General features: G+C 48.9%; 5 protein-coding genes across 5 annotated transcripts; 3 read left to right on the plus strand and 2 right to left on the minus strand.

The window, feature by feature from the left end:
• Nucleotides 1-3,138: 3,138 nt before the first annotated feature.
• FPSE_04879 (uncharacterized protein) lies at nt 3,139-5,195 on the plus strand (the record flags this gene model as incomplete). Its single annotated transcript, XM_009257997.1, has 6 exons — nt 3,139-3,303; nt 3,355-3,834; nt 3,883-4,129; nt 4,180-4,557; nt 4,602-5,003; nt 5,053-5,195. 6 exons carry the CDS (start codon nt 3,139-3,141, stop codon nt 5,193-5,195), a joined length of 1,815 nt encoding a protein of 604 aa, XP_009256272.1.
• Nucleotides 5,196-5,922: 727 nt separating this feature from the next.
• On the plus strand, nt 5,923-6,582 carry FPSE_04880 (uncharacterized protein; the record flags this gene model as incomplete). The annotated part of the gene is made up of 1 exon (XM_009257998.1): nt 5,923-6,582. One exon carries the CDS (start codon nt 5,923-5,925, stop codon nt 6,580-6,582), a length of 660 nt encoding a protein of 219 aa, XP_009256273.1.
• Nucleotides 6,583-6,700: 118 nt separating this feature from the next.
• On the minus strand, nt 6,701-8,452 carry FPSE_04881 (uncharacterized protein; the record flags this gene model as incomplete). The annotated part of the gene is made up of 2 exons (XM_009257999.1): nt 6,701-8,312; nt 8,364-8,452. 2 exons carry the CDS (start codon nt 8,450-8,452, stop codon nt 6,701-6,703), a joined length of 1,701 nt encoding a protein of 566 aa, XP_009256274.1.
• Nucleotides 8,453-8,964: 512 nt separating this feature from the next.
• On the minus strand, nt 8,965-9,717 carry FPSE_04882 (uncharacterized protein; the record flags this gene model as incomplete). Its single annotated transcript, XM_009258000.1, has 3 exons — nt 8,965-9,141; nt 9,204-9,599; nt 9,712-9,717. The coding sequence occupies 3 exons, from the start codon at nt 9,715-9,717 to the stop codon at nt 8,965-8,967; spliced, it is 579 nt and encodes a 192-aa protein (XP_009256275.1).
• Nucleotides 9,718-10,851: 1,134 nt separating this feature from the next.
• FPSE_04883 (uncharacterized protein) lies at nt 10,852-12,201 on the plus strand (the record flags this gene model as incomplete). Its single annotated transcript, XM_009258001.1, has 1 exon — nt 10,852-12,201. The coding sequence occupies one exon, from the start codon at nt 10,852-10,854 to the stop codon at nt 12,199-12,201; it is 1,350 nt and encodes a 449-aa protein (XP_009256276.1).
• Between the last annotated feature and the right edge of the window lie 77 nt (nt 12,202-12,278).

Consider the following 12,278-nt stretch of genomic DNA (forward strand, 5'->3'; position numbering starts at 1 on the left):
AGAGCAGATTAGAGAGGTAACGAATGAGATGCGAACTTGATCGGTTTGGGATGAGATATTCTTCGAGAACATCCAGGCCTTTTGTATCTCTAGTTCCTGAGATGAACCCTGACCAGATCACCCCGCGAACATGTTGGGAGGGGGTCGGAGCTCAAGAGATGTCCGTGGCTGTCGTTCAAAGTTTCGAGGTTCGGTGGATAACAAGCCATGTTTTACGAAGAGAGGGGAAATTGAGGCTGTCATGACATCGACGATGCTCGGATCTGAGTACGTTGTGGGCAAAGAGCAGCAACTTCAACGAAAGAACAGCCTTGATGAGATATCACATGATCAGCACGCAAGAGCCTTGCAGGACGAGAATGATGTAAAAGGCTATGGCAAAGCCAATGGCATGCAGACATGCCCGTATGTGACTTGCTGCACTCCTCAAGTTCCTTCATCATAGAAGTAAACAGGCCGAGAGTTCTCCGCTGCCAAAGGAGCCTTGGAAGACGTTCGGGAGACTTCGTGTCCATGGTGAAGACGTGACTGAGGCCATCGTACCAGGCAAGGACATAGACTTTGGAAGCTCTCACAAGCTTTCTCAAAAGAACCAGTCAACGCCTTTGAGAACTTATCTAAATTAAGGTCAAACGGTAAGCGGCGTAAGTGAGCTCCATCAAGTTGAGGTACTGGACCTTTGGTAGCAAATGCGGGGGAAAGATTGTTGGGGCGACTGCGAGCTGTTCAACGAGAAGAAATCTCTGGCTCGCGATGAAGCTCGCATCGTCGCATGGCGTCTTCGGTCCGGTTCAAGCCTCTATTTTGAATGGATGTAGGAGGTTCTCTTTGATTGCAGAAGATGGACCACTAGAATTCCAACGATATCGGTCGAGGTTTGAGGCGGGCAGCATCGGATGATGCACCTTCCCTTTGGCCAGCCTTGATTCCTGAGGCGGCAATGCGGAGTGAATTTTATGGGTATTTTTGACAGACTAAACATCGCGATCATGTCTACGGAGACGAGTTTGAAGAATAATAACGAATTCTAACCAATTGAGTTCCAACGGCATTCACCGACACAAATGTCTAATGGGTCAAAGTAACGCCGGAGTGAGGCACACACGCATATGACGTTGAGATATCGTTGCAACATGAACTCTATACGTTAACTCAATGACTGTAACATCTTCCCATCGCGACACCAATGATGTTGCAAAGCGGAAGGAAGCACTTTAGAAGACTGAAGGTTGACACGATATAGGGACAGCCTTGCTGTATCAGAACAGGAGAGAGAAGGGTGCAACTGTACAGTAGCGGGCATCATTGGGTAGAGGATAATGAATACGAATTAACACCCTTCACTACCAGAAGATGTCGATATGCTTCACCACATGCGCGATCCACACATCGATCTTTGGCAAACCCTTCATGCTAGGCCCATTTCTGAATCTCATCTGGTTGAGAAACCACTCAAGCAAGCCAGACCTGCAAGTGAGATGTTGGGAGGCCATGACGAGCACAACAATATAGGACCGAAATGGAGAAAGCCACCGCAGGGAGCAGTTGCAGGACGAATCAATCGATTATTGTGCAGGAAGAACATGTTCCACCAGGCAAATGGTTCCAGCCAGTTCGAGAAACTTGGCATGATCTCGATGCCGAAACAGAGCAAGCATCAGAGGTTCTATACAATGGAAGAGAAGTTCTGCAGATGAATAACCAAACCCTTACTCAGCGCTGCGTGGCTGATGTTGGCCATGCTCACCTTAACCGTGATGGTATTGAGTTCCAAGACAAGGATGACAAACGAACTGTTAGATGAACTTTGTTCAATCTACCGCAACTAGCAGTTGTATTGAAGGACTTGTTAGAATTACTGGTTGTGGGTAACTAAGTTGATTCCCCCGTCTGACGAACCAACGAGTGATTGATGAGGCCGTTGAGTTAACTACGAGACGCAACAAGCTTTGGTTGGTTAGAGTTCTTGCTCCATGTGTTTGCCATGATTGCGATTCAACAGGTTTTGCGATTCTACTTGGGTTTTTCCAATTCTTCCCTCGAAAAGACTCCTGGTTGCAAATCTCTAACGCGGTTACTGGTAAAGAAAGCCCAACTACGGTATCGAATAGAAACTGGAAACTTGCTACAGATCAAAGGGAGATATTTGCATGCTATTACTGGCACTGCTTGACTAGTTGATACATCAAAAGAAGTATCGGGTAGGTCAATACATATAATTGAGAGAATCCAGACTTTCGATATGTCACTGTGCCTGTATATTATGGCCCCTGGGTTATAGACAGCGTGATACTGCCTACCTAAGATAAAGAATATTTGTCGTTTTATATCATCTTGAGCTCACTCTTGAGCTATTTTTTTTCTCTAGCCTAATCTTCTGTCTTGACTTTTATGCTATTTCATGGCATGGAAATTGTAGAACAGACTCACCACAATTAATTGTACTCATATTATGATATGAAAGTTCTTTTAGGCCAATAGAATATTATCCAGTTTCAAGCCATAGTAAAAGCGATGGTGGGCAATTATTTTACCGTGCTTGAGAGAGCCTGAGAGATCCGTTTACTGTCACAGAGATAAGACATGCCAAATACCTACCTCACTCTTGAAATCATATTTAAAATATAATCAATTGTTCTTCCTAATTCATATAAGTATATATATGTGATAAAATTAGTGTAGGAACTGCGTCAAGTTACATTGGACTACATAAGTTGACACTGTTCCGGTGATTGACGATAGCCTCACTTTTGAGTAATGAAAATGCACCGTAATTCTTCGTTATCTGGGTACTAAAAATACCAGAAAGTCAGCCTAATAAATATGGAGTGCATATCAAGGCTGAGGCTTACTATAATCCTTCAGCGCGATGGAACGTCAGAGTAGCAGTGCATGTTGGTTATTCTGTCAGCTGCCAAAGCAGTGCCAGCTCCGAAATTCACCTTTTGCGATTATCTGCCCAGTTTGTTTACACGCTAACCGCGCTCTCGGTTGATATATTTCTTCTTTTTTATTTATTTTAATCCTTAATCCTCAGCTCTTCCTACACAGCTTTTGATCACAAATATTTCTTGACTGCCTATCAACCCTTCTTGGAATCCCTTCTATCACTGCTACCGACGATCAAGGATATCCATCATGAAAGTCGCCATCATCGGCGGCGGTCCAGCTGGTCTGGCCACCCTTCGATTCCTAGCTCATGCTCACGAGTATTTCCCCATCCCTCCTATCGAGGTCCGCCTCTTCGAATCTGAAGCCCAGGTTGGAGGCACTTTCGCCTATCGTGTGTACGAAGATGCCGAGGTACGATCTAATCCTAACACAATAATCACGCAGTCGCTAACCCTCTCACAGCTCGTATCGTCAAAGTATTTGACTGCCTTTTCTGATTTCCGCCTTCCAAAAGATGCCCCTGATTTCATCACTCCGGCGGCTTATGTCAAGTATCTCAAGGACTACGTTGCGCACTTTAACCTTGGGTCTATGATCGAGTGCAACACCAAGGTTGCCAAAGTCCGCCGTGGAAAGCACAACACCGGTCATGTCCTCAACTTGACTCAGGAGTCTGGCCCTTTCGAGTGGAAGTGCGACGCTGTAGCCGTCTGCACAGGCATCAACGTCAACCCGGTCATGCCCTATATCGAGGGCATCGAACGAGTTGAAACAGTCCTTCACTCGTCGCGACTCAAGACTCGAGACCAGTTTGGCAAAAACACCCATGTGTACATCATGGGCGCCGGCGAAACTGGTATGGACCTTGCCTACCTTGCTGTGACTTCGGCCGCCAAGACCGTCACCCTTTGTCACCGCGATGGTTTCTTTTGTGCACCCAAGGTATGTTCTCTATCGCTTCCTCTCGAAAAACCTACTAATACTATATAGATCATCCCCATTCCTCGGGTTAGGGGTCAATCAGACACGTCTACCATCCCAAACAAGCCAGTAGACACTTCGGTTGCAAGCTTGTTCGATACAGCCTATGTCCACCCCAAGCTTCAGAACAGTCAGCTTCTCTGGACTTACTACGACAAATGGATCAAAAACATGCATATCTTCATCTCTGGTACCGAAGAGGGTCCCGACCAGTGGGTTGGCCAAATGAGCCCTTCACGAAAACATGCGGACTCCAGTAAGTTTTCCCCTCCTCAACTGAACGGATGCAATCGCTCACATCAATAGTTCTTCTTTGCAAGAGCGACAAGGCTCTCCCTTACATGAACGTCGGCAAGCGATCCACTTCCTGGTTCAACCGTGTTCGATCTGCCTACATCAATGTTGAAATCAAGGACACAAAAGGCAAGAAGATTGACGTGGTGAGCTGGCCTGAGAACATCGACCGCGATGGCTTGATGAACTTTGGCAAGACGCTCCCAAGCGACTCGATCATCCCAACAGAGCAGCGTAAGCCTGACGTTGTAATTTTTGCCACTGGTTATACCCGCGAATTTGCCTTTTTGGATGAGGAGTACCCGAACGTCGCGCAGACCAATGTCCGAGGCATCTACAAGGAAGGAGATGTAACGATTGGCTACATTGGATTCGTTCGCCCTGCAATTGGTAAGTTTCTTGACTACTGCCATGTAATATACTTACGTGCATAGGTGCCATCCCTCCCCTCGCCGAGCTCCAGGCCCAGTTGTGGGTTTACCGTCTACTCCAGGACCACTATCCCAAGGAAGTCCCCTCTACTCGTGACCCTGATGCTCTTGAGCCTTACGAGCTTGATTATCAGCTTCACTCCCGCGGCAACTACAGCTTTTGGGACACCAAGCGAGCTGTTGACCATGAGAGCTATGCTTACCAGCTTGCCCTCGACATGGGTTCTGCTCCCCGCGCCTTGACCGTGATGAAGAAGGGCTTCAAGGTCTTTTACACCTGGGCCATGGGATCCAACTTCAACACCAAGTTCCGATTCATCGGTCCTTGGAAGTGGAACCAGGGCGCTGAGAATATCATGCGCAACGAGTTGTTCAACGTCGTCAAGCGCTCTGGTGGTTTTGTTTGTAAGTGACACGCCTTCCTGCCTGAGAAATGACACTGACGGGTTTATAGATCTTGCAACCTACACTCTCGTACCTTTCTTCATTTTTGGAACTATGAGCATGGCTCTCTATGCTTTCTACACCATTTACGACCTTTTTGCATTTTGTTTTGGCCGACGATCCAAGGTTGGTACCTCCAAGACCTGCGAGTAAGCGATTGCATAATCCTGTCACCATTTGACTTTGGCAATGAGTGCATATTATTTTGTTCCAGTATTAGAGACCATTTTCAGAAACATGTCCCACGCAGATGGCAGTGGGTATCGGTACTAAGGTTTGTATTCCTTGTACAGTGGAAGACAGATATCAGATAATTTGTCGCTTGGGCAGTACGGATTTGTACACTATTGGAACTGTAAATAAGTTCATGATAGTATGAATAGAAGAAAGTCTCTTATTCCTTCGGCTGAAAGCACCACCAACAACAAGCAAGAAAGAATGAGATCTGTCCGCTTTATCACTCTGAACAGTCCACCATTCATAAGCTTATTTTATATACAAGAGGAAGTTGACCATACAGAGAGAATATTTAACCTCTAAGCTTTCCGCCATGGCAACAAACATACCTAACCAGACCTACCCGTGTCATCTCTGATATCACTACCCTTCCTAAGTGGTCTCCAGGGCAGGTAGGTTCAATGCAGGTATGATGATATCGAATAAAGAGGCAGCTACCTACCAATCTACCTGCCTACCTTGGTACTACTTAAGAAGTAGGTCAGGACTTGGCTTTCCCATCGTTCATCTTCCATTGTCCAACTCCCATCTTCCATCTTCCATCCTCTATCATCCATCTCCCATCATTCATCATCACAGCATTCACATCACGTTTCAACAAGCCCATTCTATATCCAAAGTCTCTTATCAGAATCCTCAAAAGATGGCCACGCCAACAAAGGTTGTGCACGAGATGTGGGAGAGTTTGAACGAGGAGGTGGAAGCTCGCGACGTACAACCAAGTCCGGAGATTCGTAAGCAGATGACACACGTCAAGAACTTTTTCCTCACCAAGCTCATCGACTGGCCTGATCATGATTTGAGGACCAAACACGTTTTTTCCCAGGGTAGCTGCATCTACGTACGTGCTCCAGACAACGGGCGCATACCCATCGCGGAAGCCAAGAAGGATTACTTTGTAACCAGAGATGCCCATCGAAACTCTACACCTGACGCAGACCATGCTGTGCAATGGGTCATATTCATCTTCGAGAGCCCTTTATCACTGCTCAAGTTTGCCAAAAGCATGAATGCCAGGTTGTTTAGTCCCACGACAACACTTACTCTCCAGCTGCACCTCTTCCATTTGAACCGTTTACCCAGAGTCGCTTGCTCGTTGGGTGCCGTTCGCGAAGCACTTCGAGATCAGTTGGAGGAATGGAAAGTGGCTTTGACAGCACTTCGGCCTAAGTTGAATTTGAAGCTCCGACTAGTCTTGGCCCAAGAAAATGATACTATCTTTGACCTTGAAGACGAGACAGAAGAATTCCGGAAAGCCCGAATGGGATATCTGAAGGAGCTGAAGGTGTTGTGGTTGGATTGAACTGGTCAAGGCTTTTGAAGGCAGATTTCTGGCAACAGCGGACTCAGTCGTGGGTTACTATTATATTTCAACAAAAGCGCTATGAAATTTAGGTACCATTAACCAAGATTACATTGCTTCAAGATGTTTCTACCTTTCTTCGCTTGAATCTGCCTCTTGCTTCAATTTTGCCCTCCACCGGCACCGCCCTCCATGCCGTCAACAAGAACCCGTCTGCACCGCCCCGTCCCGTCATAAAGGGATGTGTTCGACCGGGAAGAACCTGCCATCGTCGTGCCCTGCTGCTTTGGATCGTCACACCGAGAAGAAGCGTGGGGTTGATGGGGAACTCTTCAGAACCCTCCCAGCGCTCGAGCTCCTCTGCTGTCTTGGACTCCACCTCTGCCGGGGGCGATGATACCCATGCGGCTCGACGGGCGACGCTGAAGCAGTCGGCGAGTTCTGTTAGGGGCTCGATACTGGGGGAGTAGATGGCGATAGGGGCGCCGCCTGATAATAGGGGTACGGTGCTGCGGACGATGGAGATAGGGTCCATGCTGCTTGCGACTGCAAGGCCCGAGAAGCCTCCGGCACGTGTTGTGTCGACAACATGGCGAATACGGGCCCATCTTCTTCTCTTGCGGTGGTAGTTTCCTCTTCGGTTTGTCTTCCAGCTAGCAATCTCTTCGGGGGTGGCCTCAGGGGGCTTGTTGTTATAAGCGTCGTCTTCCTCGGGGGCTAAAAGCTGTAGCCAGGAGATGTCCATGAGGTTGGTGTCGAGTGGGTGGTAAGGAGGTGAGGGGTTGGCGTTGGCGGCGTCATAGTTGAAGTATCGAAGAAGAGCGAGGTTAGGCTGGGTCTGGCCGTGGATCATGGTGAGGGTGTTTTTGTTGACGTAGGGAACGTTGAAATCGCTTCGTTTGGGGTGTCGCCTCCTCTCTGGCTTTTGCTCTGTGGGGTTGGCAGCTTCTGAAGTCTGGGGCTGGTTCTGTTCCATCTTATCTGTAGCAGCAGCATCGTCGGTTGTCTCTGGTTCGGGCTTGGGATAAAGAATATCCATTCTCTCAGCCAGAGAAGCAACAAGCAAGCCACCAGTGTCGTCGACAACTAACCATCTTCCAGTCCGCGACGTGCTGGCATCCTCTGGTACGGCGCCGCTAAAGTGAACGTCTGCCCAGCATCCCACCAGCGCCATCATCTCCTGCCTCATCTCTAGAATCTTGGAAGCATCGCGATCCTCCAATAACCACTGCGCCAGCATCGGCACGTCGAGAGGCAGCACAGTAAATCGTCGGATGTACTTTTTCGTCTTGAGAAGCTTATACTTGGCCAACGAATACGCCGTCTTTTGGTCAATCGCCGTATGCGAGAGGAGTAGCTTCGCGATCAGCTCCTTTCCAGCCGATGCGCCCTTGCGCTTGAGCTCCTCGATCTCTTCGGGCTTGAGCGTCTGTCGCGCCGAGTCGTCGATGATCTCGCGGTTCGATCGAATAAGGACCTTGCCACTCTCGTCGACAAGGGTGAGTTCCTCTCCGTCTGCGGCGGCAATAACATCGTCGCCTTCGGCCGGCTCTGTCGCTTCCTTGTTGGCGTCGGCCAAGTCGTCGGCGTTGAGCTCCTTGGCCGGAACAACGCGGAGTCGCGAGAACGTCTCGCCTTCGACTCTATCTTGGACTTCGTACGTAAAGTGAAAAGGGCGATTGATGATCAAATTCGTCGGGAACGAGCCGTATTTGCCCAGGGAAATGGTGCTGTCGCAAAGTTAGTTGCTGCGCAGAGTGCAAATGGCTGAATTGGCTTACGTATTTGGCACGACTTGAAACACCTTGTACATCTCATTGGGGAGCCGCACGGCGACCCATGAGTTGGGCTGTACAGTCTCTTTATCCATCTTGCGATAGTTATGTATGAGCGGGTTGGAATTGGAGTCTGGTTTGCGATTCTTAAAAAAGAAAAAACTAAGGTTAAGCCACTCACCTCGGTGAGCCCCGCTACGGCCCCCACACTCCGATCTTGACCGAGATCTTGGACCACTCACCTTGTTTAACCTATACTCGGAGTAAAGTACTCTATTGCTGTTGGATATAGAAAACACCTTAATGGTTACATGCCTCAGAGATTATCCAAAGTGGCATAAAGTGGCTAGTCGTCTCGTAGGCTTAGACAAGTGGTCTTTTCTATACTCGTCTTAACTACCTGCTCCTCCTATTATGTTCTCTCATTAGGTTGTATGAACCTCCCCCGTGCCGTTTTCTTCTTCCCCTTTCTCGACGTGGGCATGCAAAAGACATAGAAATAGGCGCAAGTACTTGGAAATATATTTTGTATGGCGCTAGCTCCTCAACGTTTGTATCATGGTAGTCTTCTAAATACGTTCACCTTACAGCAATCCTTGCCAACATTCTACAGCGACTTGCCCATAAACTTTCTCTTGGTAAAGCTCAACCACCACTTGCTAGGCTTGGTCTCATCCTCGTCGTATACCCTAGCGAGTAATCGAGCAGCAAGCTCCTGTCGAACCTGCGACATGTATTGCTTGAGCTGCTCCGCCTCTTGTCTGTCCTTGGGGGCCTCGTACATCTGACGTAAAGTGTTAGCAACGCAGCCCTATTTTGTTGTTTTCCACCATTTGTTCCACGCACCTGGTTAAGAGGCCATCCTGGGTCGCCGGGAATAGCAAAGTTGAGGTCAAGCGCCAGGTTCATGACATCCTTCTGGGCATCACGTAGAGAAGCGTGAGGGCGGATCTTGGTCAGACAATCGCTGACAAACCAGATTCCATAGACGAGCAGACGATCGGCGGGGCCTTGAATCTCAAAGTTTCGGAAGAATGTGTTGGCACGGAAGAGGGCGAGGACCTCGTCAAGGATATCGTAGCTGTCACTGTCGGGATCGGGTGACTCGTTGGCCGGCAGAGGCGGCGAGGGGGCGGGCAGGGTGTAGGCAGGTCCACGGGTCTTGGTTCGGAGAGGAAGAAGAGGGAAGTTGCCGATTATACGGGGGACATTGGGGTCCGAGTTGAAGACGGAGTTGTATGCCTGGAGGGAAGCATGGTTAGCTTGGTTGATATCGTGAGATTGGAGGCGGTGGTGATGCAATAGGAGGATTGGGTTTGTAGCTTGTGTAGTAATTGTAGAGTGAAAGACATACCGGCATGTTGGGCAACAATTAATTGTCTAAGCTCGATATGTCAAAGCTGTTTTGGAGGAGAAATAGACAAATCGGCGCAATCTAGTTACGAGCTGATGGTGAGTTGCGCTTCGTCACCGGCGGGGCTGCATCGAGCTGCTGCTTGCTTGGTGCTCAGGAAGCTGTCCTTCCTGTCCAATTGCATGTGGGGCAAGCAAAGGCCAGGCTGAGTGGAGATAATGCCTTGTTTCTCAGGTTTGGTCCGTAGACCGCTAGTATGTGGCGCAGCTATCGTGTACTGCCACGTCTGCCAAGGTTGATGATCGCTGCCTAAGACCTCACGTGAACACGTTACTCATTCGCGCCGACTGGATCCGCGCCGAATCACGGTGGCAACGCGCTTTTACCCTCGTCAGTCGTGCAGAAAGCAGAGCTACACCTCCATTTCAGTATCCACTATCTTTGCTGTACTCAGCCTAAGAGAGTGAAGCCTTGCTCAGAGGGAAAAAGGCAGAACAGGAATCTGACCCGCCCTAACTTTAAGTGTGTGTCATTCAGTGTCACCGATAATTCTCTTCTTTCTTCTTTTCCTCTCCCCCCCCTCACGCTTTGTGCCTTTTTGTTTGCTTTTTACCATCCTCCCGCAGTGAAAAAAAGGCAAACACTTTCTGCAGGTACTTCATTTTTTCCAGTTGCCTTTCTCTTCACCCAGCTGGCTTCCTATTGGCCACTGCCCACAAGACGCTTACCCTCTAAAAACCCCTTTTTTACTTTTTTTTCGTCAATCATTTACAAGGGCGACAGACGCTCGTGCCATCCGCTAGCGAGAGCTTGTCTTGTTCAGCAGGGCATCATTACAATCAGGGCAGTCGCGTCGCAACAGAAGATACATCTGGGTTCAGGCAACTAAGCCAAAAATCAAACCCAAACAACAAAGAGTCATCAACGAGAGGCAAATTCAAACTCAACTCTAATCAATCAGTCATATATACTGATCGACTGATCGACTTGCATTCGACTGAATATTCATTATTCTTCCTCTTACATCAACCACCGAGACAAAGAACACCCCCGCTAAATCAATCCTCTTTTTCCTGCGCGCCACAGTTCTCTCTTTGGAAAAAGGCAGCTTCATCAACAGCTGTCTGCAGTTTGATGGACATGGCGACATTACAACACTCTGCTTCGATGACGCCGTCGCGCAACAGCAACAAGGGCCTTGCTTCACCCGACACAACGCCTTGCACATCACAGGCGCCTGTCGTCACCCCACGCAAAAGACGTCCGCAGCGCATCTACCGACCAGACAAGAACTCTCTCTACGACATCTTCCAACAGCACTCGGGCGAAACCCTTTTCGTGCGTCCTATTTGCTGGACCGATCAGCACGCTCATCTTCTCGGCGCGCGATGGGAGGAACAACCTCCTTGCGACACCCCTCAACCTGCGGCAGCCCCAGGCACGCCGCCATCGCGAGGTCATCTCAGCCCATCGAATACCATCATGACTCTCAGCAACGCGCTTACGCAGATTCTTTTGCCCGATTCGATGCATCCCATCATCGCCTCTAATGCTGTCAAGACGGTTTTGACGACAATGTGGCCCAACGCCTTTGGCAAGACGCATTTTCTACCCGAACTTCATCTGTACTTTGGTGGCCGCGTTTATCGTGATTCTGTGCGTGCGCAAATACTCTGGAATTACCCTACCGACGAGGCAAAGTCTTCATACTCGTCCTTCAAATCAGTCTCAACGCGACCTGCCGAGTCCTTCAACATCTCAACACAGTCATCGCCCAATCAGAGCTTCCCCAACATGCCCATGATCTGCTACATTGGTAAGACCCAACTGGCGTCAGTGCGAACCAACCTTTTCCGTATCGCATCTGGTCCAAAAAGGACATGGAACGAGCCCGTGTTTCGCCTTCAACAACTCCGAGCTCGCATGCTTGTCCCTTCAAATTCGGATCACGATGCGCATTTTGTTGGTGTCTTTTTGGGAATGGCGCAAAAGTATTTTTACACTTCCCCACCTCCTTCTGGCAGACGCGACTCACGCATGGCTCCGGGACAAGGCATCCCTCCATGTCCCAACTTCCACAACCTCAAGTTGAAGATCCTCACCCACGACACAGAGACGGCTGAGTTCATTGTGCACACTGGTTACATAACCAAGGAATTTTTGGAAAAGTTTCACGATCCTTTCAAGGCCCCGCCCAACGACGACGATGCTGTTGTTTCGGGCATCAAGATTGAATACACAAGAGTACCCATCTGGCCAATTCTAGGTCTACGAGAGCGACTTGGCAAGGCTCTGGGCCAGGAGATCGTTGGTCCTTTCAACCCAGATGAGATAGAGACTTGGGAGAAAGATCCCGAGAGACCTGGCGGCGAAAAGCGCAAGCGAGAAGTCTATGTCAACAGTAGCTTCGACGACGAAGAAACAACGGAGGAAGCGTCCCCAAAGAAGCAATGTCTGAAGGGAGGCAAACCGATGGGTTTGGTGATATGAGAGATGATGACAAGCAATGCATGATACGAATCGGTATTATATACCCATGTTTGGTGTTAAGGAGCAACAGGACACGC

Source organism: Fusarium pseudograminearum, chromosome 1 (assembly GCF_000303195.2).
Source record: "Fusarium pseudograminearum CS3096 chromosome 1, whole genome shotgun sequence".
Classification (NCBI taxonomy): domain Eukaryota; kingdom Fungi; phylum Ascomycota; class Sordariomycetes; order Hypocreales; family Nectriaceae; genus Fusarium; species Fusarium pseudograminearum.